A 27,988-nucleotide genomic window follows, 5' to 3' on the forward strand; every position below is an offset into this window, starting at 1 on the left:
AAAAATTTAAATTTCTCTATCAGAACTCGCACTGTTAAAGGTTATGACCACGGATCATGATAGACCAACACCCTATCTAAATATTCCAGCAAGATTCATCTGCCCATCTTCTCCCATTTCCAAGAAATTTAGATTCATCCTCCCAAGAAATTTTAATTTTCCTAAAAATTTAAATTTCTCTATCAGAACTCGCACTGTTAAAGGTTACGACCACGGACCATGATAGACAAACATCCTATCTATATATTCCAGCAAGATTCATCTGCCCATCTTCTCCCATTTCCAAGAAATTTAGATTCATCCTCCCAAGAAATTTTAAATTTCCTAAAAATTTAAATTTCTCTATCAGAACTCGCACTGTTGAAGGTTATGACCATGGACCATTATAGACCAACACCTTACCTAAATATTCCAGAGAGATTCATCCGCCCATCTTCTCCCATTTCCAAGAAATTTAGATTCATCCTCCCAAGAAATTTAAATTTCCTAAAAATTTAAATTTCTCTATCAGAACTCGCACTGTTAAAGGTTATGACCACGGACCATTATAGATAAACATCCTATCTATATGTTCCAGCAAGATTCATCTGCCCATCTTCTCCCATTTCCAAGAAATTTAGATTCATCCTCCCATGAAATTTAAAATTTTCGAAAAATTTAAATTTCTCTATCAGAACTCGCACTGTTAAAGGTTCTGACCAATGACCATGATAGACAAACATCCTATCTAAATATTCCAGCAAGATTCATCTGCCCATCTTCTCCCATTTCCAAGAAATTTAGATTCATCTTCCAAAAAAAAAAATAAAATTTCCTAAAAATTTAAATTTCTCTATCAGAACTCGCACTGTTAAAGGTTATGACCACGGACCATGATAGACAAACATCCTATCTATATATTCCAGCAAGATTCATCTGCCCATCTTCTCCCATTTCCAAGAAATTTAGAATCATCCTCCCAAGAAATTTAAATTTCCTAAAAATTTAAATTTCTCTATCAGAACTCGCACTGTTAAAGGTTATGACCACGGATCATGATAGACAAACACCCTATCTAAATACTCCAGCAAGATTCATCTGCCCATCTTCTCCCATTTCCAAGAAATTTAGATTCATCCTCCCAAGAAATTTTAAATTTTCGAAAAATTTAAATTTCTCTATCAGAACTCGCACTGTTAAAGGTTATGACCACGGATCATGATAGACCAACACCCTATCTAAATATTCCAGCAAGATTCATCTGCCCATCTTCTCCCATTTCCAAGAAATTTACATTCATCCTCCAAAAAAAAATAAAATTTCCTAAAAATTTAAATTTCTCTATTAGAACTCGCACTGTTAAAGGTTATGACCACGGATCATGATAGACCAACACCCTATCTAAATATACCAGCAAGATTCATCTGCCCATCTTCTCCCATTTCCAAGAAATTTAGATTCATCCTCCCAAGAAATTTTAAATTTCCTAAAAATTTAAATTTCTCTATCAGAACTCGCACTGTTAAAGGTTATGACCACGGACCATGATAGACAAACATCCTATCTATATATTCCAGCAAGATTCATCTGCCCATCTTCTCCCATTTCCAAGAAATTTAGAATCATCCTCCCAAGAAATTTAAATTTCCTAAAAATTTAAATTTCTCTATCAGAACTCGCACTGTTAAAGGTTACGACCACGGACCATGATAGACAAACATCCTATCTAAATATTCCAGCAAGATTCATCTGCCCATCTTCTCCCATTTCCAAGAAATTTAGATTCATCTTCCAAAAAAAAAAATAAAATTTCCTAAAAATTTAAATTTCTCTATCAGAACTCGCACTGTTAAAGGTTATGACCACGGATCATGATAGAACAACACCCTATCTAAATATTCCAGCAAGATTCATCTGCCCATCTTCTCCCATTTCCAAGAAATTTACATTCATCCTCCCAAGAAATTTGAAATTTTCGAAAAATTTAAATTTCTCTATCAGAACTCGCACTGTTAAAGGTTATGACCAATGACCATGATAGACAAACATCCTAGCTAAATATTCCAGCAAGATTCATCTGCCCATCTTCTCCCATTTCCAAGAAATTTAGATTCATCTTCAAAAAAAAAAAAATTTTTTTCGGAAAATTTAAATTTCTCTATCAGAACTCACACAGCTAAAAGTTATGACCACGGATCATGATAGACCAACACCCTATCTAAATATTCCAGCAAGATTCATCCGCCCATCTTCTCCCATTTCCAAGAAATTTAGATTCATCCTCTCAAGAGATTTAAATTTCCGAAAAATTTAAATTTCTCTATCAGAACTCGCACTGTTGAAGGTTATGACCATGGACCATTATAGACCAACACCTTACCTAAATATTCCAGAGAGATTCATCCGCCCATCTTCTCCCATTTCCAAGAAATTTAGATTCATCCTCCCAAGAAATTTAAATTTCCGAAAAATTTTAATTTCTCTATCAGAACTCGCACCGTTAAAGGTTATGACCACGGATCATAATAGACCAACACCCTTCCTAAATATTCCAGCAAGATTCATCCGCCCATCTTCGCCCAATTTCCAGGAATTTAGATTCATTCATCCATTATAAGTAAATTTTAAAAATTCCGAAAAAATGTAAAAATATGTTTGACATTTATGATTTGACTTAGTTTTTGGAAAAAGCGGGAGATGAGTTCCCGTTTCCAACGTGAGTGGTCCATTTGGTCCAACCGTGTGATTATTATTCCATTTTGAATACACCTACCTTGATTTCCAATGTTTAACAGTGCTATGTTAGCCTTTAAACAGAACTCTGTTAACTCAACTGGTTTGTGTCTAGGGTTATAAATTTCGAAATTTAACTTCACACACATGCTCTGACTTCATATTTGAAGAAATAAGGACCGATTATGCCACTAAACCGCACCGCTGCATTTTTCTGGATGTAATGGAGTCCATTGTGGATTGATCTGACTCCTTATGCAACAATTTTATTTATTAACAAAACCCATTAAGCCTATAATGAACCACATCGCTGTACATTATTGAGCGATATAAGTTGCGCGAATCGATGACTAATTTTTGTGATCACTTTCTGGCCAAAATTTAACATAAAAAACTCAAAAATCTAAAATTCTTATTAACTTTGTAAATAAGCGTTTAATGCAGGAAAGTACATCGATATCTGATAACTCATATTTCTGACCAAAAATCGATTTTCATATGAAAAAGCTCAAAAATCTAAAATCCTTAATAACTTTGTAAATAAGCGTTTAATTGAGAAAAGGAGATCGATCTGTGATCACCTATATTTCGTACCAAAAATCGATTTGTCTATTAATAACTTCAAAAATCTAAAATCCGATCTAAATGATCGATCTGTGATCTGTGATCGATCTGAGATCACCCATATTTCGTACTAAAAATCGATTTTTCATATTAATAAAATCAAAAATCTAAAATCCTTATTGATTTTGTAATCAAGCAAGCGTTTAATGGAGAAAAGATCGATCTGTGATCACTAATATTTTTGACCATAAATTTGATGTTTCATATGAAAAAGCTCAAAAATATAAAATCCTTAATAACTTTGTAAATAAGAGTTTAATCGATCCAAGAACTTGTGTTTCATTAAAAAAGTCAATGGCCCCCTCGTATTATTTTCAGAGTCCATACGTGATCGATTCATTGATTTAACTAATAAAAGTGCAGAAAAGCTAGTTTCATTTAAATATGTCAACAACTTCCTAATATATTAGCAAAGTTAAATTTAATTTCAATTATTTCTTCTTGGAATACTACAGGTATTTCATCAACAATCATTAAGCCGCTGACGCTGATTTTAAAACAATTGTTTCAGATTGTGTATCAATTTTCGGAAAGTTTGAAATAATACATATCAAAAAGTTCTAAATTCTACTCATAGAGTAACATAGAGACGAGACGTAGTTTTCAAAAACCTAAGTCAGTTGCAACAACAAAATACATGTAAGTCTATTTATTTTGTTTTTGTATCAGACATATGATTTGTTGTATTTTTGTTTGACAAAACGGAGTATCTCGTCTCTATGTGTATTTCTCTATGATTTTACTATTTTTAAAAGTCAACGCAACTCATACAAATTCTGGCGTTGATTTAATTTTTTATTTATATTGAAAACAAAAACTAATTTTTAAATTATTTATATTTTGTTTGTGTTTTCCTTATAAAACTATCACTTGATACCGGTATTTAGAAAATAATGCCTTAAATTTCTGTTAAACTCTGCTACTGAAACATTTTATTATAACAGTTAATAACTGTTATAAAAATAACAGTAAACGGTAAAAATAAAATCAACAAAATAAAAAGCATACCTTATGGCGCGCAAATAAACAACTAATTAAATAGAAATAAAAACAAACACAAATAATTACAGTGGTTTTTTATAATAAATCATATGTATATTTTTTTTTATTCAATTATTTTATTAATTTAATAAAATTCAACTAAAAACATTCCTGAGTATCTAGCGTAAACAACAAATCGTTAACAGTCAATTAATTTACTTCTTCAACAAAAGAGGAGCAGTGTAGGGAGCAGCTACGTAAGGAGAGGCAGCAGCATAAGCAGCGTAAGGAGCAGCAGCGTATGGAGCAGCAACGTATGGTGAGGCAACATAGGGAGAGGCTACGTAAGGAGAAGCAACGTAGGGTGAGGCGGCAGCAACATAAGGAGAGGCAGCTACATAGGGAGCAGCAAAGTTACCATGATATTCCTGGGAGACAACAGCGCTGCCAGCAAAAGGAGCAGTATAAGCCAAAGGAGCAACAACACCGGGTTTAGCAGCAACGCAGGCGATGACGGCCATCAAGACAATAGCGGCGAATTTGAACATTTTGATTTGTTTAGAGTTGTTAAGTTGTGATTTGCAAAAGAAAACAAATTGAACTGTGATAATCACACAATTTAGTGGTCATTATATAGCAAAGCAATTTTGGAATTATTATTTTTTTTTATATTATTTTGATGTTAAAGCAAAAGAAGAAGCAACAGAACCTTGTTGAATACATACAAGTATGTACAAATATGTATATGTCTGGTGATAGTGGTGGTGGTGGTGATGGACAGTCAAGCAATTTGTAATTTGGTAAGAGAATTCCTTGAGAAAACCCCCACATTAGTAGAGGTATAATAAACTATAATGTATTAAACACAAACAAAACTGAAAATAATAATAAATATTTAAAGACAGTCTGTTGTTTTTTTTTGGCATTAAACCAACTTTATTTAGTTGGTTTGGTCAATTTAAATTGATAAAACTAAACAATGGCAATTTTCAATTCAAATCACGTACATACAATACGTTCCTTCTTTAGATTTGAAATACAATAAATAAATAAAAGTAAGTAGTAACACAGTAGCCTATTAGTACTTATTATGTATAGTGCTGTTATCAATTATTTTATTTAAGTTTTTTTTTATATAATTTTTTATTTGTTTGTATATGTATATCTTTCTTTCAAGGTCTTGTTTTTTTCATATAAAAAAATAGAATTCTTTATATAAATTCAGTTTTATTTATTTATTTTGTACCGGAAATGTAAGAATGTCTGTTTCTACTTTCTTTTTTTTATTATAAAGTTGTTTATTTTCTTTACGATTTACTGTTGACTTTAGTGAAGAAAAAAAATTTAGAAAAAGAAGCAGAAGCATCATTAAATGTTGTAGAGGCAATAATTTAAAAGGCATATTGATAAGTTCTTTATAAATATGGATATAAAAATGTGGCATACAACTTTAAAAAAACATGCATTATGATGTGCAGTTATATCTTAAATTCGTATTGTTTTTTATTCATAAAAATCTTGTACAATTGTGGTGGTTATCAGTCTAAAATAAAGCGGCTGGATTTATTTGCATTTACTCGTATATTTTTCTTAATATTTTTTTGTTTTATTGACAAAGTTCAGTCTCAAGAATACACTGTTAAAAAACTTGAGCAAAATGTGACATAAAAATATGCCAGAGAATTTAATCGACTTCATTGCACGCTTTAACAAGTTATTAATATTAATTTAAATTCAGAATTAAATGAAGAATAAATATTTAAAAGTTTTGGAACTATGATAAGAACAACTTATTGGAAGAAAATTGAAAATTGATTTGTATTTTAAATGTTGCTGCTAGAAATCTGTGTACAGTTTTTGAAACATACTAGTCTATAACGTACCCCAGCAGGTCTAGGACACTGTCCCGAACTAGTGATTTTTCCTATCTTTTCCCATTTGGATTACAATGCCACTGTCAGTTCATTTACTAGCTACCTAACTGGTTACTTGATCAGCTACATAACTAGTTATTTTAACATGTTATGTAGCAAGTAGAATCTAGTTGACCTCAAACAGTAAATTAAAAAGACCTCTCACGGAAAATCCAATAATCTATTGTTTGTAAAAAAAACTTCATTCAACAACTCCCAAATAGATTACTTCTGGTGGCTAAAATACCTACTTTTTAAAATGCTGTATAAAATAATCGTTTGCAGTTACTACACTATGGGTTACTAGCAGTCACTAAAGTGACAATTGACTTTGTACTAACAAAGCGTCATCTGCGGGAAGTTTTGCTTTACTTCTTTAATTTGAAAAATGTGCCGCTGAAGCACACAGATTGCTTACCAAAGCTTATGCTGAATGTGTTTCATCGGTTTCAACGCGAGATATGGTTTGGGTGGTTCAGAAGTAGTGATTTTTTAGTGACGGAATACAAATATCGCCCAGGCTAAACACAGAAGTTTGCAGACCACATAATAAAGGCTGTTGTCAAACTCAACAAGAGTTTGCAAACTCATTGGGAGCTACTCAAGCAGCAATTAAAAAACGTTTTTGAGCATCAGGATTCATCCAGGGAGCAAAAGGGTCCTATGAACTGCTGAAATCTGACCAGACTTTTACAGGGAAACTATACCGAACGCAACAGATTCGTTTGAAGCGAACATTGGCCGAAAAACGCCCAGACATGACACCGTAATATTCCATCATGTCAACGCTAGGCCACATCTTCCAATACCTGTTAAAAACTATTATATGAAACGCATTATATGAAAAAACGTACAAATTTGTCAAAGTGGGCAAAGTTTGTGGAACTTCTGAGGAGTAAATAAAGGTTTTTTATATAAGTATTTGATACTGTTGAAAACATTATGACCTGAGGATTGATATTTTAGTAAAATTAAATAATTTTATAAAATTTTGGGACTTCATTTACCATAAAAACTAAAAAACTTTCATATGGTGACTTTCCACGAATAAAAATATAAAATTTGATTTAATGTAAAATTTTAACGGTTAAAGATATCATACCAAAATTGGGAACTAATTTAGATCCAAATGTCCTTAAATTAATGACATTATAATTTTTGACATTTTTTATTTTCAAATACCGAAATTCCTAAAACGGGGAAAATGTGTTCCAAAAACTGAGTTTTTTTAGAAAAGTGCCTACTGTGACGCTATTTACCGTGTGATAGTAAAACAACTTTCTAAGTATTTAAACAACATATAGGGTTATACAAATACGGAACTTTTTCGAGGATCGGTGCTTTGCCTTTTTAGAATTTTTTACTGAAACCTAAATATTTTTTTTAAAATTGTCCAAGTTTGGATAGGTCTGAGGGATACTGTGTCCGCTTAAGTGAGCCCAATTTTACTTTACATGCTTTTGCATTAAGTTTTCTTTCCGGAACATATAAAAATTGTATATAGTCCCAAAGAAAATTTGTTTCTACAAAAGAAAAAATATAGGGACTTTTTTAGGAAAAATCGTAAAAAATTAGGCCCATTTTACATGTTCCAACTTTGGATGCGTGTAATTTTTTACACGGACGAGACAACTGTTACCAAGTTTTTTTTATTTTATTTAGAATTTTATTGCCAATATAGCTGATATTTTGAAAAAAAAATTCGACCCTCCGTAGGGCCGCCATATCTAAAAAACAAAAAAAAATCGAGCAAAATTAAAAAAATAAATAAACCTAAATATCTCTTCAACTGAAGGAGATAACCTACACATGTAAGCGTATTTTTTGTAGATCTTCTCAAGGACTATTTATATTTTAAATTTCAGCTCATTCGGATCATAAATGAATTTTTGGGGATTTTTTTAAAAATTTTGAGACCCGAGGTGACCAACTTTGAGGGGGCACAAACTGGCCCGTATTACCCCTAGGAAGCTGAACAAATGTAATTCACACCTCAGCTCTAACCATGTGAAATTTTGTAATAATATCTCCAATAGTTCCCGAGATACCGAATTATTTCCAAAAAAAAAGTTTCTAAAAGTTATGATCGCTTTAATCCGTACGGATTTTAAGTGGCCACTTCTTATCTCATTTATACGATGTTGGTTTAACTGGGAAATTAGATCTAAGTACTCTGAAATTATACTGTAAAGTATGGTGAAAATTGGGCAACAAGTATCCCTGGTCCCCATACAAGGTCATCCTCAGAAAATAACTTGAACATTTATTATTGTCTTATAATAAGTAGTATCGAGATGAAATTGGATCTAGAAAGTTTTTATGAATCCAAATCTTTCTAAAAACTTTTGTGAGAATCGGTCCATAATTATAGGATCAATATAATTATAGGAGACAAATATGCATGTAGTATACCCACATATTATTGGTGGGTATACAAGATTCGTTAAAGCAGAATATAACGCTCTTATTTGTTTTCTTTCAGAACAGGTTTATCGGTGCACATTCTCTATTTATAATAGTTTAAACAGAACAGAGTGATTTTATCTTGAATATGTTTCCAAAATCTTGGAAAATTTCTAGAGTTCTATTCATAATATAAGTACCACCCCCTCCCGCTTATCCTAAATATATTTAATTCACCATATTCAATCCATTTTTATAATTTTTGATTTTATGAGCACAATAAAAAATTTGGAGACTGTAACAAATGTTACATTAAACACAACGGACTTTTATAATACAATAAAATAAAATTGCATGAAATATTTTTCGAAATGCAAATAATTCTTATCAAATTTTTTTTATAAAAACAATAAACATAAAGAAACTAAAGAGATAAAAATTACAAAATACAGTCTTAAAACAAAAGGACTGCTTAAAAATAAATAAATATTTCATTTAGTTTTGCTTAAGAAACGAACCTAGTAAATCGCTTAATTAATAAGACGGGCGAAAATAAAAAAAAAAAAATTAAATGAAAATGAAAAAATTTAAAATATTTCTAAATGTTTATCTCACCATATTAATAAGCATATCCTGGTGCGCCGCGGAGGATATTGTGCTAAAATGCGATGAATACAATACGAATATTGGTGGCATGGAGAAATTCTGTACGGTATCGGGTTTCCAAGTGACACACTCGCAAAATGTTAAAATACCGCCCTATGTCAAGGCGAATCAAACGAATTTTATGAAATTTTACAATTCCGTTCTCTTGGATATACCAGCAAAATTATTTGATGTCTTCAGTAGTTTGAAAACTTTGGATGTCTCAAACACCGAAATAGAGGATATATCACGTAATACCTTTACATCGGCCAGCACACTGACCACTTTGAATTTAAGCCACAATCATATAGAGAAAATCAATACTTCGGTGTTTGTGGGTGCTCACAATTTAATGCGTCTCGATCTGAGCTACAATAAGTTACATACATTGGGCTCTTTGGCCTTTCGTGGTCTCACCAATATGAACAAAGTGATATTGTCCAATAATTTATTGTCTGTTATACCAGAGGATTTATTTTTTGAGAATACCTACATGGATGCCGTTTACTTGGACAACAATCAATTGGAATTCATTAAACCGGAAGTGTTTTATCATCTGAGACATATAAGGGATTTGAATTTAAGCAACAATCGTTTGAAATCATTTGATCCTCAGACATTTCAACATTCCTATGGACCGGAAGTGTTATTATTGGCCCGCAATCAGCTGGAAGAGTTTAGTTTGTGCAACAAAACCATCACCAAGAAATTAGATTTGGATTCGAATAGATTGACGTCATTGGCGGTGAATGGCACCAACTTCTTATCGGCCATAAACAATTCCATCTCAGATGTTAAAGTTTTTAATGGACAAAGTGTTAATGTGCTCTTATTGCGCAGCAATAATTTAACTGATATTAGAAATATTACTTTATTGACGCATTTAACGGAACTGGATTTATCCTTTAATCCAGTGGGCACACCCAACATTAGCACTTTTCAGAATCAAGAGCGTTTAACTATTTTGAATTTAAAAGCCACTGGCATAAAGAAATTAACATTTGGCATGTTTGCCAAGCTGGTGATGCTGGACAACTTGGATTTGTCTTACAACAATTTGTCAGACTTAAATCTGGACATTTTTGTGCCCGCCAATGCCAATATCCGATCATTTTTTATGGATGCCAATAATCTCACCGAAATTCAAGGCAAATACACTTTTGCCAAGGCCTTTCCCCAGCTAATCGAATTGGGCATTTCCCTAAATCGCTTCAACTGCTCCTACCTGCATTGGCTACTCATCAAGCCTCAGCTGACAGACTACACCATTTTGCACATAGAACATGATGACAGTGCCAAAGAGACCACTCACATACGTGATGTTACCTGCATCAGCCATGTCCAGGATGAGCTGCAACAGGCCGAACATGATTTGGAATCATCGAAAAATTTCCAACAAATCCTAAAAACTTCGATGGACACTATGGCCGTACATGCCCAACAAATGCAAAAGTATCTGCTGGTCATGTCCATCACACTGACCTGTTTCATTGTTGTGCTGTGCACTGTGTGCTTGATAACGGCCGTTCAGTATTGGCGCACACAACGGGCGAAGTACTTTCAACGTCGAGGCGGTGCTATTGTTTTTCATTCGAATGCAACTGTCAACACACATGTGGAGCAGTAGTAAAACTATCTTTGGGTTCCATGTCTTTTTTTTATAAATTTTTCGTTCGTTTTCTTTTTGTGTGCTTTGACCAACGAATTTCATCATAAATAATCACGATTAATGTAGACGTAATTTTATTTTTATCATCATTAAGTTTGGATTAATTAGTAATTGGAGTGTCTAAATGTTGCAAAGCAGTATATGTATATTTTTGTTTAACAAAGGTAGGCTACATACCAACTAGTGAGTAAGTAATTATTTTTAATTATAAGTACAGCGGTGTTTAAATAATTAGCACATGTTGATTTTTCCATTCCCCGGAATATCTATATCCGCCATTAACAAATATTCCAAAATATTTGGGTCATCATAAGATTCTAAGACGATCTAGCTGTCCCTCCGTCTGTCTGTCTGTCTGTCTGCCTATTAAATTGAAATTTTCCACAAATATTCTCTGTTGATATGGTTTGTTTCGTATTGAAATTAGTCAATATCGGTCCCTGATTTCACATAGCACTCACACAAATGTCTTCCCGGAATACTGTGTTAACAGTCATGAATATGTTGATTATGCGGTAATCCTGATAAAATTATTCTCAAATTAGTTCTAAATACTCTCAAATTATGCTGTAAAATATGGCAAAAATCGGGCAACATTTATCCCTAGTCCCCATACAAGGTCCCCTCAGAAAATTACTTGAGGTACTTTACTTTTTTCACATCCTTAGATCCGCTCCTGCCCGACAGATACATTCGATAGATCGGAAGATTTCAAATAGCCTTACATGAGATCAAAATAGCCTTACAAAGTCAAAGAGACATTTGGGGATGTTTCTTTGTGGTCGATTTTGAAAAAGAAAATTGCAGCACCGGAATGTAATGAAATTATGTCAGATTTGGGATGATTTGGACATTTCAAGTCATTAAAATAAATTTAATTATTTTATAAAAGGTTAAAAATTTATTTTTTTTAATTTTTAGAAACAGTTGTTTATAGTATTCACTTTTACTTATAATTATACTACTATTAAACCTTTTAAATAAAGCCATAATTAATTAATTGGGGTATTCACACGGTCTGCTATTAGTCATATTGTCATAATATATTATAATAGCATTTGTTGTGTTTTAAACAAAAAAAAGTATTATTTTATGACAAAAAAATAAACATAGTTCAAATAGTCTTATTAGTTTAGAACTTTTTTGTTTGAAACACAAAAAAAAAATTGATTAAACTATCATAATAGATTAGGATATTATGACAATATGACCTAATAGTAGACCCAAATATTATTAAATTTTTCGTTTATTTCAAAAACCAGTCAAGCAACAAAAAATCCAAAATTGAGTTATTGGGCGATTACTAGGTTATTCATTCGGTTAACCCTTAATCGGTTAACCGATTAATTTTCGTTGGTTAACTGTTCCAATAATTCAAAATTGCCGATTTGCAAATAACAAATATATAAAAGACTGACTGACTGACTGACTGATTCATCATCCCACAGCCCAAACGACTGAAGCTAGAATCATGAAATTTTAACTGTGGGTTCCTCCCTCCCCAAAACGATCCACTAAGAAGGGATTTTTGGAAATTCGAACGTTTAGGGGGTAAAAAAGGGTAAAAACGGGTAAATCCGGTAATCTTATATCTTCAAAACTAATAAAGATACAAAAAAACTTGAAATTGCATGTTACTCCATTTAAAAAATAAGCTGACAGGTGTTTCGTACTTTTTCGAAATTCGAACCTTTTAGGGGAGAAACGGGTAAAAACTGTATTTTGGTACTTTTTTGGCACCCTATGTATCTTTTAAATCAATAAACATAGAAACAAAATTTAAATCGTATTCTTTACTTATCAAAAAATAAAAAATATGAGTTTGGTACTTTTTGGAAATTCGAACCCTTAAGGGATAAAAATTGTGTTTATTTTTGGTACTTTTTCATAAAATATGTTTTTCTATAATTTGACATAGACATTCGAATATTTTACTATGAGCTTCCACCACGATACAGAAAATTATTTTAGTAATATTTTACCACCGCAATGGGGATAAAAAAAGGTACCAAAAAGGGGATAAATTTTAAATTATTAAGCCAATTTTGATAATTTTTTTAACATTGGTTCCTGGATTCATACAAAAATTAACTAACAGGTTGATATTTGGAACTCGAGTGCCATGGTGTATTTTGGGCCAAATCCGGGTAAACAGTTTGGTACTTTTTTTTAAAACATATTTATTATTGGGCACATTAACATAGATTTTAATCGATTGAGACATGTCTGTAGCATAAACAACTTTTGCAAAATGGAATATTTTTAAATTTCAAACTTGAGGGGTGTTCAAGGAGGAAAAGGGAAATTGGTACTTTTCTCCTAATGGTACCTTTTTAATATTTTAAATTATTTCACTTATCGACATTAAAGTTAGCTGATATGTATCTGAGTGAAGTTAGTGTTAGAAATAAGGAATTATATTTAGGTACCAAAATGTGAGAACTGAACTATAGGTACTTTTTCATTCTTCTAATGGTATTTTTTGAATTTTCTATTACAATGGACTTAGAAACATGAAATTAAGCATATATGTTCCTAAGTGAGTGAGAATTCTAGGGGGAGACTTTTTGGTACTTTTTCTTTATTCGAGTGGTACTTTTTGTAATTTCTTCACCAATGAACCTAGAAACATGAAATAAAGCTTACATGGGCCCGAGTGGGTGGGAATTAAAGACCTGCACAAGCTGCATTGTTTAACACGAAGACAATTGCCACATGATGCTTTTGTCATGTCATGTTATGTTCTTTTACCTACTTAACAGCAACACGCAAAGGCAATGTATATCAAAACAAAAAACAAACGCAGCATCATTTTAACAACATCATAACACACACAACATTAAAAAAATTAACAGAAGCATGGATGACATGGAAAATAATTTCAAGTCATTTAAATCATGTATGAGGCCTTTTTTGTATGAGATGATTTCAATTCACTTGTAGTATTTATTGTGTGCAATAAGAAAAAATCTATATTAATATATAAATGTCTTTGTAAGTTTGTTGGTTTGTTTATTTGTTTGAGCATCACGCCTAAACGGCTGAACCGATTTTATTGAAATTTGGAACGTAGATAGATCCTTACTGGGAAGCGTCAATAGGCTATATATTTTTTTACTACGACAGGGCTAGCGAAGCGCACCGAGTCAAGCTAGTTGACTATAAAAATACAACTGAAATTTATATTTATATTATATAGTAGGTCAAAATAAAAATACGAAAGTACACCAATGGGTTTTTCAATGTTGTTTTGGAAAATTTTACAATATTTAGTAATATTACCTGTTATATTATTACTTAAAAAGGAATACGTGGAATTAAAAATGTAATGTGTTTCACATACATATTTTAAATACTACCTGACTTAGGTACAACCGCTCGAATATTATTAACGGGACATTTAATAATTACATTGCTAAATAAAATAAAACTTCATGAACAAAGCCAATTGGCCTATTAAACGGTGTTTAATTAAAGAAAATTAAATTAATGTATAAATCCTTAACGGTGAAGTTTATAATATATTTAATGTTTAAATTTAATGAAGTGTCTCTGAATCGTTCGCGGCATAATTGCTACAAAAATAAAAATCTACGAAAATGATCCAATGGAACAAAAGCAACTGCCCAACGATTTGAAGAAAAAGTGTAGGGCATTTATTGCGTAACTTCACAGAATTTTTTCCCCTATTTTTTGTTTTCAAATAAAATCTAGAAGGCTTGAACAAAATTATTTAAATTTTCTAGTATATTTTAATGTTATTCAAAAATGTTTGAAATTTTTGTTGGAAAATATTTAATTTTTTTATGATTTTCAGCTATACAATGAGAAAATATGTATACGTTTCAGACTTTTCTATACATTTAGAAATATTGGCCAATATTGGGATATTATACAAAAATATTTGAACTACATAATGCAATTTATTATAAAATAGCAACAAATTTGTGTAAAAAATTAAAAATTTCCTTCATGTACAAATTAATAATATTTATGAACATGTTCTTATTCTGAATGAAAAAAATTTGGAAAAAATTCATGTTCGATTAATAATATTTATTAAAAAATTCATTCCAATTATGAATTTCTTTTTCCTGTGTTACACTTTATTATTTATATTTTTTAAAAATCCTTATATTATTTGTTCTAAATATTTAAAAAAAAATATATAATGCTAAATAATAATAGTTCTCAGATTTTCACAGTTCAGCAGTTATGTACAATTTCATTCTGCTATGCAATTTTATTCTGCCTAACAATGCGACACTTGTTAACATCAATTCAATTCAAGCTACCACACATAACAACAGCATCATCAATAGTTATAGACATGACATGGCACAACACGGTTTTCGCGGCGCGAAGACATGGTACAACATGGTTTTTGCGGCGCGATGACATTGAACAACATGATGTGCGCGTCGACACAACAAAACAAAGCATCAAATTTTGAAGTAAGACATTTTTCTACAAAATGTTGTCTTGTGCAGGCCTTTAGTGGGAATCCACAAGTATATATGGTCCTAGTGAGTGAAAATTCAAGGGGATACTTCAGGATACTTTTTCATTAATCTAATGGTACTTTTTTGAAATTTCTATAACAATGGACTTTGAAACATGAAATTAAACATATATGGTCCTAAGTGAGTTATGATTCTAGGGTAGACTTTTTGGTACTATTTCTTTATTCAAATGGTACTTTTAGTAATTTCTTCACCAATGAATTTAGAAACATGAAATAAAGATTATATGGACCCGAGTGAGCGGGAGACTTAAGAGTACTATTTCTTTCTTCTAATTGGGGTGGCGAAGCGCACCGGGTCAGCTAGTAACAAATAAACCGATTAATTTGTGTCGATTAACCGAAATTTCTTTTTTTTTGCACTTTAAACATATTTTTTTTTTGTATTTATTTTTCAAATACAAAGTCAAAATAAAATTACATATTTTTTCGAACATCCAAAAAAGATATTTAGTGAGTATAACAACTGACATATTTAATTTATACTAGGATCGCCTGGTGGCCGAAACTCGACCACTTTTAAAACGCTTTTTACCACTTTTATTCAAAGAATTGTGAAATATTTTTTTATATTGTGCTTATGTAGAGAAAAAAACCTTTTAAACCATATATGTTTCATCATCAATAGGGTTTTTAATTTCCCGACCTTTTTTGATTCCCGAGAATCGGTAAAATCTTTCTCTACATTCCCGGGTACCCGGCTATTCCCGAAATATATAATAATACTGTAAACTATGAATATTATAGCAAAATTTCATATACAAACTTAGTGTTATAATCATTATATATAGAACTTCGTAGTAATTAATTCAATTTGAGCTTAATTCACAAAAATCTTAATCCGTAATTAAAAAATGTCAGCCTTTCATCACATAAATCCATTCCCAATATCTAATTCTTTAGCTTCCTTCAATTTAAATTGAATTAATTTTAAAGTTAATTAATAACAGAATTTATTCAAACTTTGAATGATTAAATTTTCGTTGATTCAAATCTACTACAAATTGAATTAAAATGTTTTTTCTTCATTCAGTTTTATTTAACTTTTAATCATTTTCTAAATGAATTGAAAAAAAAATTCTTGATCCTTTTAGTAAAAGGAATGAATGCAATACATTTAACTGAATAGTTAAGAGATAAAATTTATGTTGAACTCGAAAATTTCCAAATTATTGGATTCAAAGGTGAATTTTTATAATACAACATCTGCAAAACACACTCATCATAAAGCTGACATTGTTACCAAGGACTATTGCTGTGTTTCCTTTTAAGGCCAAAATCAATTCTATACTTGAAAGTACCAAATGGTGTGCCGCTATCAAAAGTAGGGGCCTTTGTTCTACTAGTGTTTTCTGGAATAATTCGCACCGGTCAATCTTGACTTTGAAGATTATTCACCTTTATTTTTAGATCGTGCAGTTTTCCATATGCTTTTTTAAATATTCATTCGAAAAACCCCAAATAAATAATAATAATAAGTGGTCTATTATTGCCGAGATATAAACGAAAAATTTAAAAAAAAGAGTTCTAACATGTTTTCTTTGTAGTTTCGTCAGTTTTTAATTCCCGGGAATCCCAACTAAAAATCCCGGGAATCGGGTAGTGAGAAATTGGCAAAATTCCCGGGAAATTTGTCCCGGATAATATTTTATCTTGACAACCATTTTGACTTTTATCATGATAAAAATTTATCAGGTATAGACAGGGGGTTAAAACTAAAATAAATTATTTACTTTTTGGTTAAATTGTTATGTTTTGTTTATTTTTTATGTTTTTGATCTTTTTATCAATATGTACAGAAAATTCGTTGTTTTATTTTCAGTTTAAATTTAAATATAAATTATTCGGTTAATCGAATAATTTAAAATGATCCGATTATTAATCGAGTATTCATTCGAATAATGGTCGTTCGATTAATCCAATAATTTCTTACGGATAATTATTCGAACAATTTTAAAATTACCCTTTCCGAATAACGAATAATTCCAAAAAATTTATGTAGAATAATCGAATAAAACGAATAAATGTACCTTAAATGCTTCATCCTTGGGGCATTAAATAAGCTTGTACCAAATTTTATCGAATTATCTTAATCGACTCAGAAAGTAATTCTAAGCAGATTGGTATACTTTAAGTTGGGTGTTGGTACACTATTTTGGTACGTTACAAACATCAGCACTAACCCAATATACCCTCCCCACTATGGTGGTGTAGGGTATAATTATAGATTTTTAATGACATTGAAAGTACTTTCCATTGTAGTTGTATTTTTAAGAGTGATTTCCGCATCCAAAAAGTTCTTAACAAGTGCAACTTTTCTAAATTTTTTTACTTGAAATAATATTCTATTTTGAAATTTCTTAGAGAAATTCATCTTTAGTAATAGAAACTTTCAAAGGAATCCGAGTCTGAATAATATAAATGACATTTGTGTTAAATCGGCTCTAAAGTTTATAAACAAAATAAGTAGGTGAGTTTGAACTTAATTTGAAAACGAATCATAGACAATTTTCTAATTATGAGTGGTAACTGCTGCCTTTTGTAAATTAGATGATTTGCTCTACAGCATCCGCCATTTCTGAAAGAGCTATCACTCTCCTTTAAAGAAGACATGATTTCTGTATGATGAGTACCTACATGACAGCAGGTTTGAGATCTCGTTTACAATTGATAGGTTTGCTGGGTGAATAGAGCTCTGCTCTTTTTGTCATCATAACTGTTGTACTACTAATACTATTTTTACATCCTTTTCGCCAAATTATTTCAAGACATGTTTCAGTGGAAACAAAATGTTTGGCTTAATTTTAATCCAAAAAAAATTCAATCATAAGAAAACAAACAAACAAAAATTAAATAATTAAAGTTAATATTATAATTGCAACAAAAAGACGTAAACACAAACATATGAACATAGATATTACAGTTAAAGCTGGCAATAGCTGCAACTTATTGTTGCAACTTAAAAAGCAGCAACAGTAAACACTTGGCAACAGCAAAAAGAGAGCGTACAAATTTTGTATTACATTTTAATTGAAATACAATTAAAATTCCCATTAATTGCATTATGTACTAAAGATATAATAAAACCAATTTTTTGTTTCTATGCCACCAACAAAGTTTTAAATCAACATGTATATTTATTTAATATACAGGAAGTACTGTTTGTGTGTCATTGATTTATCATATAATTTTGGTTGATTATAACGATTTTTAATCTCTTATACTATGTGTCAGTCGGTACATAGGTAACCATAATTCTAAATAAATTTATATCTATTAGTATTTACTTACATATGTATTTGTATTTATATATACAATATATTTTATATAATGTAAATATTTTACTGAAACCATTTATTGATGAGAATATATCATCAATAATATAATCTCGTTATGGTCAATATTTGGTTATGAACTGCTCGTTATATGTTCACTCTATATTTTAATTGGTAACAGCGGTTACACACAAACAATTTAATAATCATTGGCAGGAAAATTTTTCATATTTGTTATAAAAATATAAATTATACTAAAAATAACAAACATTTAGTTCATGTACTTGAGAAATAAGAAAAAGTTTTCATTCGCTGTCCAATTTCGATGGTATTCTAATGCAGTGGTCTGCACTCATAGCCAGGCGTGGCCGATCATGATCGATTATTTAACTGTAAACAATACGAATATTAAGGAAGTTCATAAAAATTATTAAATAAGAACAAAACTTACAATCAATATTAGGTCAGATTACCACAGAGAAAGAAAGGGTATAAAATATTACTAAAATCCATGTTCTCCCTATGCCAAGCACTGTTTTAAAGAAAACATTTTGAGTTTAATTCGGCTACATAATTCCATTTAAACCATAATATCGAGCCCTTAGCGCCAAATTATCGTAAGCGACCAAACACAAATTTTACAGGAGAAGGTTTTTTTCGATTATTTTGAAATTTATACATAGAATGTTATAATGCTATATAATATAATTTCGTTCAAGCTATTTGTCTATTTTTAAAAAATATTTATAACTTTTGACAATTAAAAATTCATGGAATACATTATTGAAAAATATGACAAAAACAATTTTTTTAATGATTTTTTGCATAGATACAAATTTTTCGAATTGAAATTAAGTTTTTATTTATGAATAGTTTTTAATGAAATTTCACAGTTATGTAGATTTTTCTATAAAATGGAAAAATAAAAACGAATTTTGAAATTTATTATCAGCAATCCCGCAAGTGTTGAAAAATTTCAAAAATGGGAATTTTTAGTTTTTTGGCTATAATATCCATAACAGGGTCGGGATTATCGGGACCCTTTACAATGTAATTAGAAACATATTGAGCAACCTAAAATCGGTTACTATACTTTGATATCGAATATGCGATTTGAGAATTTTTGCCCTAAAGTTTTATTTTACATAAAAAATATGTGTTTTTGAAAGGACCTGGTCCCCTCGGTAACAACAATTTTGAAATTTGTTTTCCTTTAAACTATTTTATGAAAACTTAGCTTTCAGAAAGTTAAAATTCCTTATATACATCCTCTTAGAAAAGAAAAAAAGTTATTTTTCCCAAAAAATTAGCGAAAAAACGCCTTTTTAAAATGTTTTAAATTCAAATACATATAACTTTGGACTTAGTCATTATTTCTAAACAATTCTTTTTCTATTTGACACATACATGTGTTGTTAGTCCAAAAAAGGGAAACTGGATGAAATCGGGAAATGGATACGCTGTTAACAAAAAACTGGAGTAGAGAGGGTAAAAATGTTGAAAATTTAATTTTCAAATGCGAATATCTCCTAAGCTATAAGAGATAAATTATAGTGTTCGATGGTGCAATTTTTTTTGAAATCGGAGCTCCAACCAAGAAATAGCATTGTTTTAAAAATGTAACATACCCGAGGTGTCCTACTTTGAGGGCCCTTGGTCGCACCCCTGGTGGTCCCATGACTTCCACGTTCAAAACTTAAACTCGACAACACTTCTTCTTTGCGGATGTAAAATTTCATTCAAACCAATCTAACCATATAGAAGTTACAGATTTATTTCCCTCTTTTTTTTTCTATACCACTGTGTGTCGTTTAAGATAAAATTTGTTTACTGTAAAATATAAACATTGACTTACGATAAAATCGTACCCCCTATATTTTTGAAGTTATTAACAATTTTGATATTCTGAGAACGCTAAAACATCAGTCGGTCCATAAAATTTTAATTTCAGCAATAAAACAAAAATTTTAAAAATGTCGCTTACGATAATTTGGCGCTAAGGGCTCGATATGTTCAAACAGTATGGAACTATGCTGAATATAAAGAAAATCCATGGAATCAAGGTCAATTTTGAGATCATGAAAATCATTTATTTTTCATAACCGAATCAATTATTCCGTCCAATCTCCAACAAACCAAATCAAATAATTCGTGGTGTTTACTCACTTTTGAGGCTATGTGTATACTAATGTCCGTCTGTATGTTGAAATCAACTTCCCGAAGCCACAAAATAACTTATATACATGATTAATAGATCAATATATCCCATATTATTTCAACTTAAATTACTATATAAAATCAAGAAAATCGGCCAACAAATGGCTGAGATATAAGCAATATAAGATATTCGCCATTTTTTTAGCCATTTTTTTTTTTTTGGTATATAATATTCGTGAACCAATCTAATAATGTCAACTAGTTATTGGGTGTTAGACTTAAAAATGCGAGATTTACAATAGATAGCGTATCTTCTGAACGCGGTTATTGTTTTTAATAACTTATATATAATTTTGAAGGGTACAATCTGTCATTTATTCTCAGTTAGTTATTGAACGTTATAGTTAAAAAAATAAATGATTTTTCTTCGAAAATGCAGCTGAAGTACACAATTGCTCACCAAAGCTTATAGTGAATGTGTTCCATCAATGTGTTCAGAAGTGTTGATTTTGAAATAAAGACAAAGATCGCTCATCGCCAGCCAAAAATATTTAAAGACCAAAAATTGTTGAAGATTGTTGTAAAAATCTACAAGAGCTTGTAAAATCATTGGGAGCTACTCAAGCAGCAATTTCCAAACGTTTGCAGGCAGCATTATTCATTAAAAAGCAGGGAAATTGGGTACCATACGAATTGAAGCTGATAGACCTTAAAAGACGATTTTGTATGTCATTACCAAGGCAAGGATTTTCATGCAATAAAAAATTAAAAATATGCGCTTATAATATGCACTATAAAGAGAGAAAATATGCACTAAAAATGCCAATATTATGCAATAAAAACAAGTTTTTTCTTAGAAATATATTTAGTAATGAAAGAAAAATATAATTTTCACTATTTTCAGATAGGGCAATTATATGGTGGCTAGGAGAAATAATGGACCGATTCTAACCAAATTCAAATAGACTTCGTCCTTGCAGCAATAGAAAAGATTGTAACAAATTTTGTCGAATTATCTTTGACAAAAATACAAGATTTCGTTCATCATATGTATACATCCGATGGTAAATGCAGACTGTTCTGCAGGTATTATCGAATTACATCGTTAGTAAAAGTTTAATGATTTCTTGCAAGCATTAATTTTCTGACATTTGGGTGGTAGGAACAAATATCTGGTGGATAAACACTACAACGGGATACTTGAGGTCTATGGTCCTGCTCAATATATGCATTTAAAAGGATAATATGCAAAATATGCATTTATAACAAAAAATGCAAAAATATGCAACAACAAATCGATGCCATTTTGTTGCAAATTCTTTGATTCGGAAAGATAAATTGTCAAAAGTGATTTTGAGTTACTGAATACAAACATGCATTTGCATAGAAATCCTTGCCCTGGTCATTACTTACGATGACATATGGATCCATTACAATAATCCGAAGCGTAATAGATTGTATGCGAAGCCCGGCCAACTAGCCGAATCGACATCAAAGCCAAATATCCATGGCGCTATGGTAATGCTCTGTATTTCGTGGGAGCAAAAGGGTCTTGTCTATTATGATCTGCTGAAATCTGGCCAGACTATTACAAGAAACCTGTACCTAACGCAACTAATTCGTTTAAAGCGAATGTTGCAATACCTGTTAGAAATAATTTAAAATGAAGTGGTTGTGGAGTTTTGCCTCACCCGCTTTATAGTCCAGATAGATACTGCCCCGTCCGACTACAATTTTTTTCGATCGAAGCAGGAAGCTCTCGCTAGTATACACTTTGGAACAGAGTATCCGATATTGGCTGGATTCGTTCTTGAGCAGATTTTTGGCTCGGAATCCTTATGTTGCCAAACTTTGAATAAATTTATGCTGTACAAATCTTTCAAACTAAAAGCAAACAATTTTAAAAAATTCCGAATTTTTAAGTTATAATTTAAACTAACATTTTGTTTGTATTACTAATTTTAGAGTTAATTAAACTTATTCAATTGTTGCAATGTCCATTTCTTTAAAGCAAATATAGCTATCCAAATTTCTTATCGTAGTTGCCCGAAAACCTCTATTTATTTTGATTGAAATTTGCTTCATATCTTCATTTAATTCTAAAATAGTGATAAACAAAACATATAATATAATAAATATGAGAATATTTCTGTTATTTATTAGAGAAACTAAAAAAGTGGAGTTAGCAGACTTTGCCCTCATAACATAGCCCTCAGACAAAATTTTTCAACAAGATCGGTCGAGAACTATCTGAGTTAGAGGGGGTCAAAATTTGATATTTTGTCCAAACTGGTGTTTTTACTCATCCATGTAACTTATTACCTATTGTTCTTAGCAAAATGTGTCCCAAAAAGTTGAGATAGCGATCTTTCGGAAAAATTTAAAATTTTTGAAAAACTTTTTTGACTTTTTTTTCAAAATGGGACCGATTTCATCCCGACCGGAAGACAGCGATTTCAAATGTTGGTTCACTTGACATGAAATCCCCCATATATGTTTTGTATGCTGTTTGTTTTATATGTATTTTTGTAAAAACTGTAGGTTTCCTAAATATTTCAACGATTTTTCCAATCTCCAATACAATTTATTTATAATTTTTTGTGTTAATTTTATTATTTTGTTTTTCAAAATACTTGTACAAGATTAATTAAGTACTAAATATTTAGTTCTCTAAACACCATTCGATTTGTTATAAATCAATACTTTTTAATGATTCATGCGAGCCATCAGTTTGTAAGTACGTGGGTAAAATACAATTATTGTCAACATTAATACTGCAAAACTAAAAATTAAAACAAAAATGCCGGTTAGACTGTTTTAATTTGGAGTGACTTTATTTGTTTTATTTTGTACAATTTAAAGTTATTAAAACACCCTACACAGAGCAATAAGCCTCGGAACAAACATCGTATTATTTATATTACATATTTAAAGTTTCTTCGGTCCAACCAAAATACTCAAAAAAATTTTGTTTTTAAATAAACATATTTTCTCACATTTATATCATTATAATTTTATTATTATAAAATATTCGGACCAAATTTCGTATTTTTAGTTCCATTAGTTTCGGTCCTATCATGTTATTAACAGCGGATGTTCGCTGAGGTGGGTTAACGTATTTCCACATATCTTTGTCCATATATGTTTTACCGATTTTTCCAAACATTTTTCAGAAACTAGAAACATTAATAATAAATTTCATACCCTTATCGCACTTAAAATTCAGTTGATGAAAAAAATTCAAGTATTTGTCTTAAATTGGTGACCACCACTTGCCTTCCCGAGGATATCAAACACAAGTATTACCAGTCAATAATTTGAGAATTTGTAAAAAATTTGTATTTGGGTTTTTTCGGTTAGGTGAAATCATGAACCAATATTGCCCATTTTCAATACCAAAATAACAGAGAGTATTTGTGGAGCCAGCTTGCTCCTTTCGTTTGGACCCTATCGTGTTTTCAAACAGGCAGACATACGAGCACAGCTAGACCGTCATCTTATAAAGACCCAGAGTATATACTAGGGTATTCAAAATATCCGATTTTTCTCTTGTTAGAATAAAACGAATAATTCGAATAAGAGATTTTAACTTGTTCGAATAATTCGAATAACACGTTTAAAATTAATCGAATTATTCGAATAATTAAAATTTTTTTAAAAAATTAGAGAATGATGTTTTGATGTCGGTTTTTTAATATTTTATTGTTAAAGAAAAACAAAAAATAACGTTAAAGTTAACAATTCAAGTATTGATAATGTTAAAAAACATTCGAAAACAAAGTCCATCATTAAATTTTCAACAGAAATATTCTGATCAGATTCCCTTCCCAACAATCTACAAAACAATTGGCTAGCAAACATAATAGTTTCAGTTTTGGAACTATGCTTTAAAAAATGTAAGCTAGTTGGACATGATCCTGAATTCAAATACAATATAAACGTATTAAGAACTTTTGTATGTCGTTCAATAATTCGAGTTTTAAATTGAGTAACTAATTCTTTTCTAAATTATATATAACAAATTGTATTATAATTATATATAACAAATTGTATTATACTCTCAAGCTCTATCAACGTTGCCGAATCTTTGCTTAATAAAGTGGTCTTGGGGAATTACACAATAAAGGGAATCTGTCCAAAGTTTGATATCATTGTCAGTGAACGTGGCTAATTTGAAGTCAGGCAGTGCATGATTGACGCATTTACAAGTTCGCAAAAAGTTTATTACCATGTTAGACAATGATGTTCATGATCATGTATAAGACGAGCTCCATGCTTGCAACAAAACGTTAGTTTGCATTATTTGTGTTTATCATTCGATTTATTAAATATTTTGCAACACTTACGTACGCGGTTAAGAACATCATTTACATACATATATTTTAAGTTCATGGCCTTCATCTATTTCAATATAATCATTATAAATGTCATCCTCAATATCACTTTCGACGACAGTTTCAAAATCAAATTCTCCATCACATTCAACTCCACTTTAATCTAAGTTAATATTTTGATTATTAATTGTGATTCTTCTAATATTTCGCCAGCTAAATAACAAATATTTTATTCCGTACCTTTTATTTTCATTGGTCCAAGTCCCAAGTTAAACATTTTGATAGATTTGTTTTTAAATTTGTAACTTCATGCAGTAATATTTATATATTTATAGAAGGAGCTATCGGAACACTCATCTACAGTGATCGAAAGCCCCTTTGTCTTTAGTTATTTGTCGAATTTCAGAAACAATACAATTTTTGTGAGTCATTATTACTTATTTAAATTTGAAATTATGAAAAATTTTAAGCAATTTAATAAATTTAAATATATTTGAACATTTATTCGTTTTATTCGATTATTCTACATAAAATTGTTCGAATTATTCATTATTCGAAATGGCCATTTTTAAATTGTTCGAATAATTATTCGTAAGAAATTATTCGATTAATAGAACGATCATTAGTCGAATACATACCCTAGTATATACATATACTTTTTGGTTCTACGACCAATATTTCGATATGTTACAAACGGAATGACAAACCAATATACCCCCTTCGATGGAGGTATAGAAATCACACACACGTGAGTTTATTTTACTTTCACATAGTTTTTTTTTAAAAAAACATTCTCACCACTTTGTTTTTGACAGCTGAGTTAGGTCTAAGACCGATCTATGTGTATTTCTCTATGATAATACCTAAAATAAATGGTGTAGAGTACTAAAATATTGTACTAAATATAAAAAAATCGTTAAGTTAATTTTAATATTTTTTGGCCAACAGCTGGAAATATATGTATGTACATTGAAAACTTGGCAATGATTAAAATAAAAAGCAAATTGGAAGACGATTTGTCTCAAGACCATTTAAAAACAACTTAAGTATATAAAGACAATATTAAATTAAACCTATGTGGGTAATAGTGTGCAAATATAAGTGTATGAATTTAAGTATTGAAATCAGAAAACACAAAAATAGGGTTTATAGAACTGAACACATCAACGCACAAGTATTTATTTGTATTTGTTTAAAATATTTTAACTTCGTATGTATGTATTTTTGGCGGACATCTTCAAGTATTTAAAAAAAATTATAATAAATAAATTTATTCTACTAGCAAATGCAAGTCCAAAAAATATTTGGCTATAAAAGCCTGAGTTTAAGCATTTTTTAAGTACAGTTTTCTAAAAGTAGTAAACCCAACAAAATCTAAACAAAATGTTCAAATTGGTAGGAATTAATTTCAATTTTTAAGAATTATTAAACATTTTCATTTGCTTAATTAAATAATTTAATAATTGAAATCCTTTTCTTTACTCTTTTTAGTCCGTCTTCATTGCCTTGTTCGCCTTGGTGTGCTCAGCTTATGCTAAACCCGCTGTTTTCGCTGCTGCCCCCGTTGTAGCCGCCGCTCCAGCTGGTGTTGTTACCGCTACTAGCTCCCAATATGTGGCCCGCAACTACAATGGTATTGCCTCCGCCCCCGTTGTAGCTGCTGCTTACACCGCTCCCGTTGCTGCCGCCTACACCGCCCCAGTTGCCGCTGCCTATACCGCTCCCGTAGCTGCTGCCTACACTGCTCCCGTAGCTGCCGCTTATGCTACTCCCTACGCTGCTCCTTATGCCTCCTACTATCCCTATTCCGCTGCTGCCTACACCACTCTCTTCTAAATGTAAAAACGGGATTATTCTTTGTGATGACTGGACTTTGTGATGTTTATATATTATGGAAAAGACGCTTTATTTTTAAAGTATCTTTTTAATGTTTTGTTAAAAAAAATTTGTTTTATTTTTTAAATGATTTGTTTGTAGTTTTTAAAAAGAAAAGTTAAGATTTAATGAAAATATATACACTCAATATGCATTTGAAACAATTATTTAGATAAAATTTTGAAAAGAGTTTTTATTTTGTTGAATGGGATATTGCAGAAAATTTGTAACACAACAAATTCTGGAAAAAAGATTACAATTTATTAAGGACTATTTAACAAAAAATAGTAAAACACAGATCAATTAATCGCATTTAATGACCTGTACTAAAATATTGAAAACATATCATATTTGTTGTGATTAAAACCCCTATATCTGCAAGGAACAATTGGATACTTTTTATTTTGAAATTTCAAGTGGGTGTGCCACTTCGTTTACTTCGGTACCATTGTGCTCCTCTGGGCTTAAAATGGGCGTGGCACAACCCATACCAAGTAAATATTTATGTTCTAATATCTGCAGAAATATAACAGTCTTCAAACTTTATACCAATCAATTTCTTATCAGTGCTTGAAGTTTAATCTAAAATGGAACGGATCTGAACAGGATGTGTGGACCCTCCCATACAAAGTTCTTTTCGAATATCCGGAGAGCTATAGTTGTGGTAGTCTTAACATTTTACCCGAATATCTCAGTTATATTTATACATAGTCTGGATGAAAATGGGCATTATGTAGTTTAATCATAAACTATTTAAACTTTGTACGAATTAATTTCTTATCACTAAACGGAGTTTGGCTGAAAATGGTTGGAATTGTATTAGTGGGCGTGGCACATATCATACAAAGTAAATAGTTAGGAAGAGTCACCTCCCAAAC

The 27,988-nt window shown here is 30.7% G+C and overlaps 2 protein-coding genes across 3 annotated transcripts; one reads left to right on the forward strand and one right to left on the reverse strand.

Annotated features, from left to right (window-relative positions):
- Window positions 1-4,400: 4,400 nt before the first annotated feature.
- Window positions 4,401-4,882, reverse strand: LOC135953125 (uncharacterized). The gene has a single exon (XM_065502814.1). The coding sequence runs from the start codon at window positions 4,863-4,865 to the stop codon at window positions 4,533-4,535; it is 333 nt and encodes a 110-aa protein (XP_065358886.1). The 5' UTR covers window positions 4,866-4,882; the 3' UTR covers window positions 4,401-4,532.
- A 4,315-nt stretch (window positions 4,883-9,197) lies between these two features.
- On the forward strand, window positions 9,198-27,288 carry LOC135953121 (larval cuticle protein F1-like). Of its 2 annotated transcripts, none has more exons than XM_065502809.1 (2): window positions 9,198-11,111; window positions 26,727-26,856. In XM_065502809.1, exon 1 carries the CDS (start codon window positions 9,205-9,207, stop codon window positions 10,903-10,905), a length of 1,701 nt encoding a protein of 566 aa, XP_065358881.1. In that variant the 5' UTR covers window positions 9,198-9,204; the 3' UTR covers window positions 10,906-11,111; window positions 26,727-26,856. The 2 variants fall into 2 exon arrangements, with proteins under 2 accessions (XP_065358881.1, XP_065358882.1); XM_065502810.1 differs by lacking the exon at window positions 9,198-11,111 and adding an exon at window positions 26,531-26,630 and having other exon boundaries at window positions 26,727-27,288.
- Window positions 27,289-27,988: the final 700 nt, after the last annotated feature.

This window comes from Calliphora vicina, chromosome 3 (assembly GCF_958450345.1).
Source record: "Calliphora vicina chromosome 3, idCalVici1.1, whole genome shotgun sequence".
Taxonomy (NCBI): Eukaryota; Metazoa; Arthropoda; class Insecta; order Diptera; family Calliphoridae; genus Calliphora; species Calliphora vicina.

Excerpts from the sequence above, each read along its gene's own strand:
- LOC135953125 (XM_065502814.1), bottom strand. The coding sequence starts at position 4,865 with ATGTTCAAATTCGCCGCTATTGTCTTGATGGCCGTCATCGCCTGCGTT.
- LOC135953121 (XM_065502809.1), top strand. The coding sequence starts at position 9,205 with ATGAAAATGAAAAAATTTAAAATATTTCTAAATGTTTATCTCACCATA.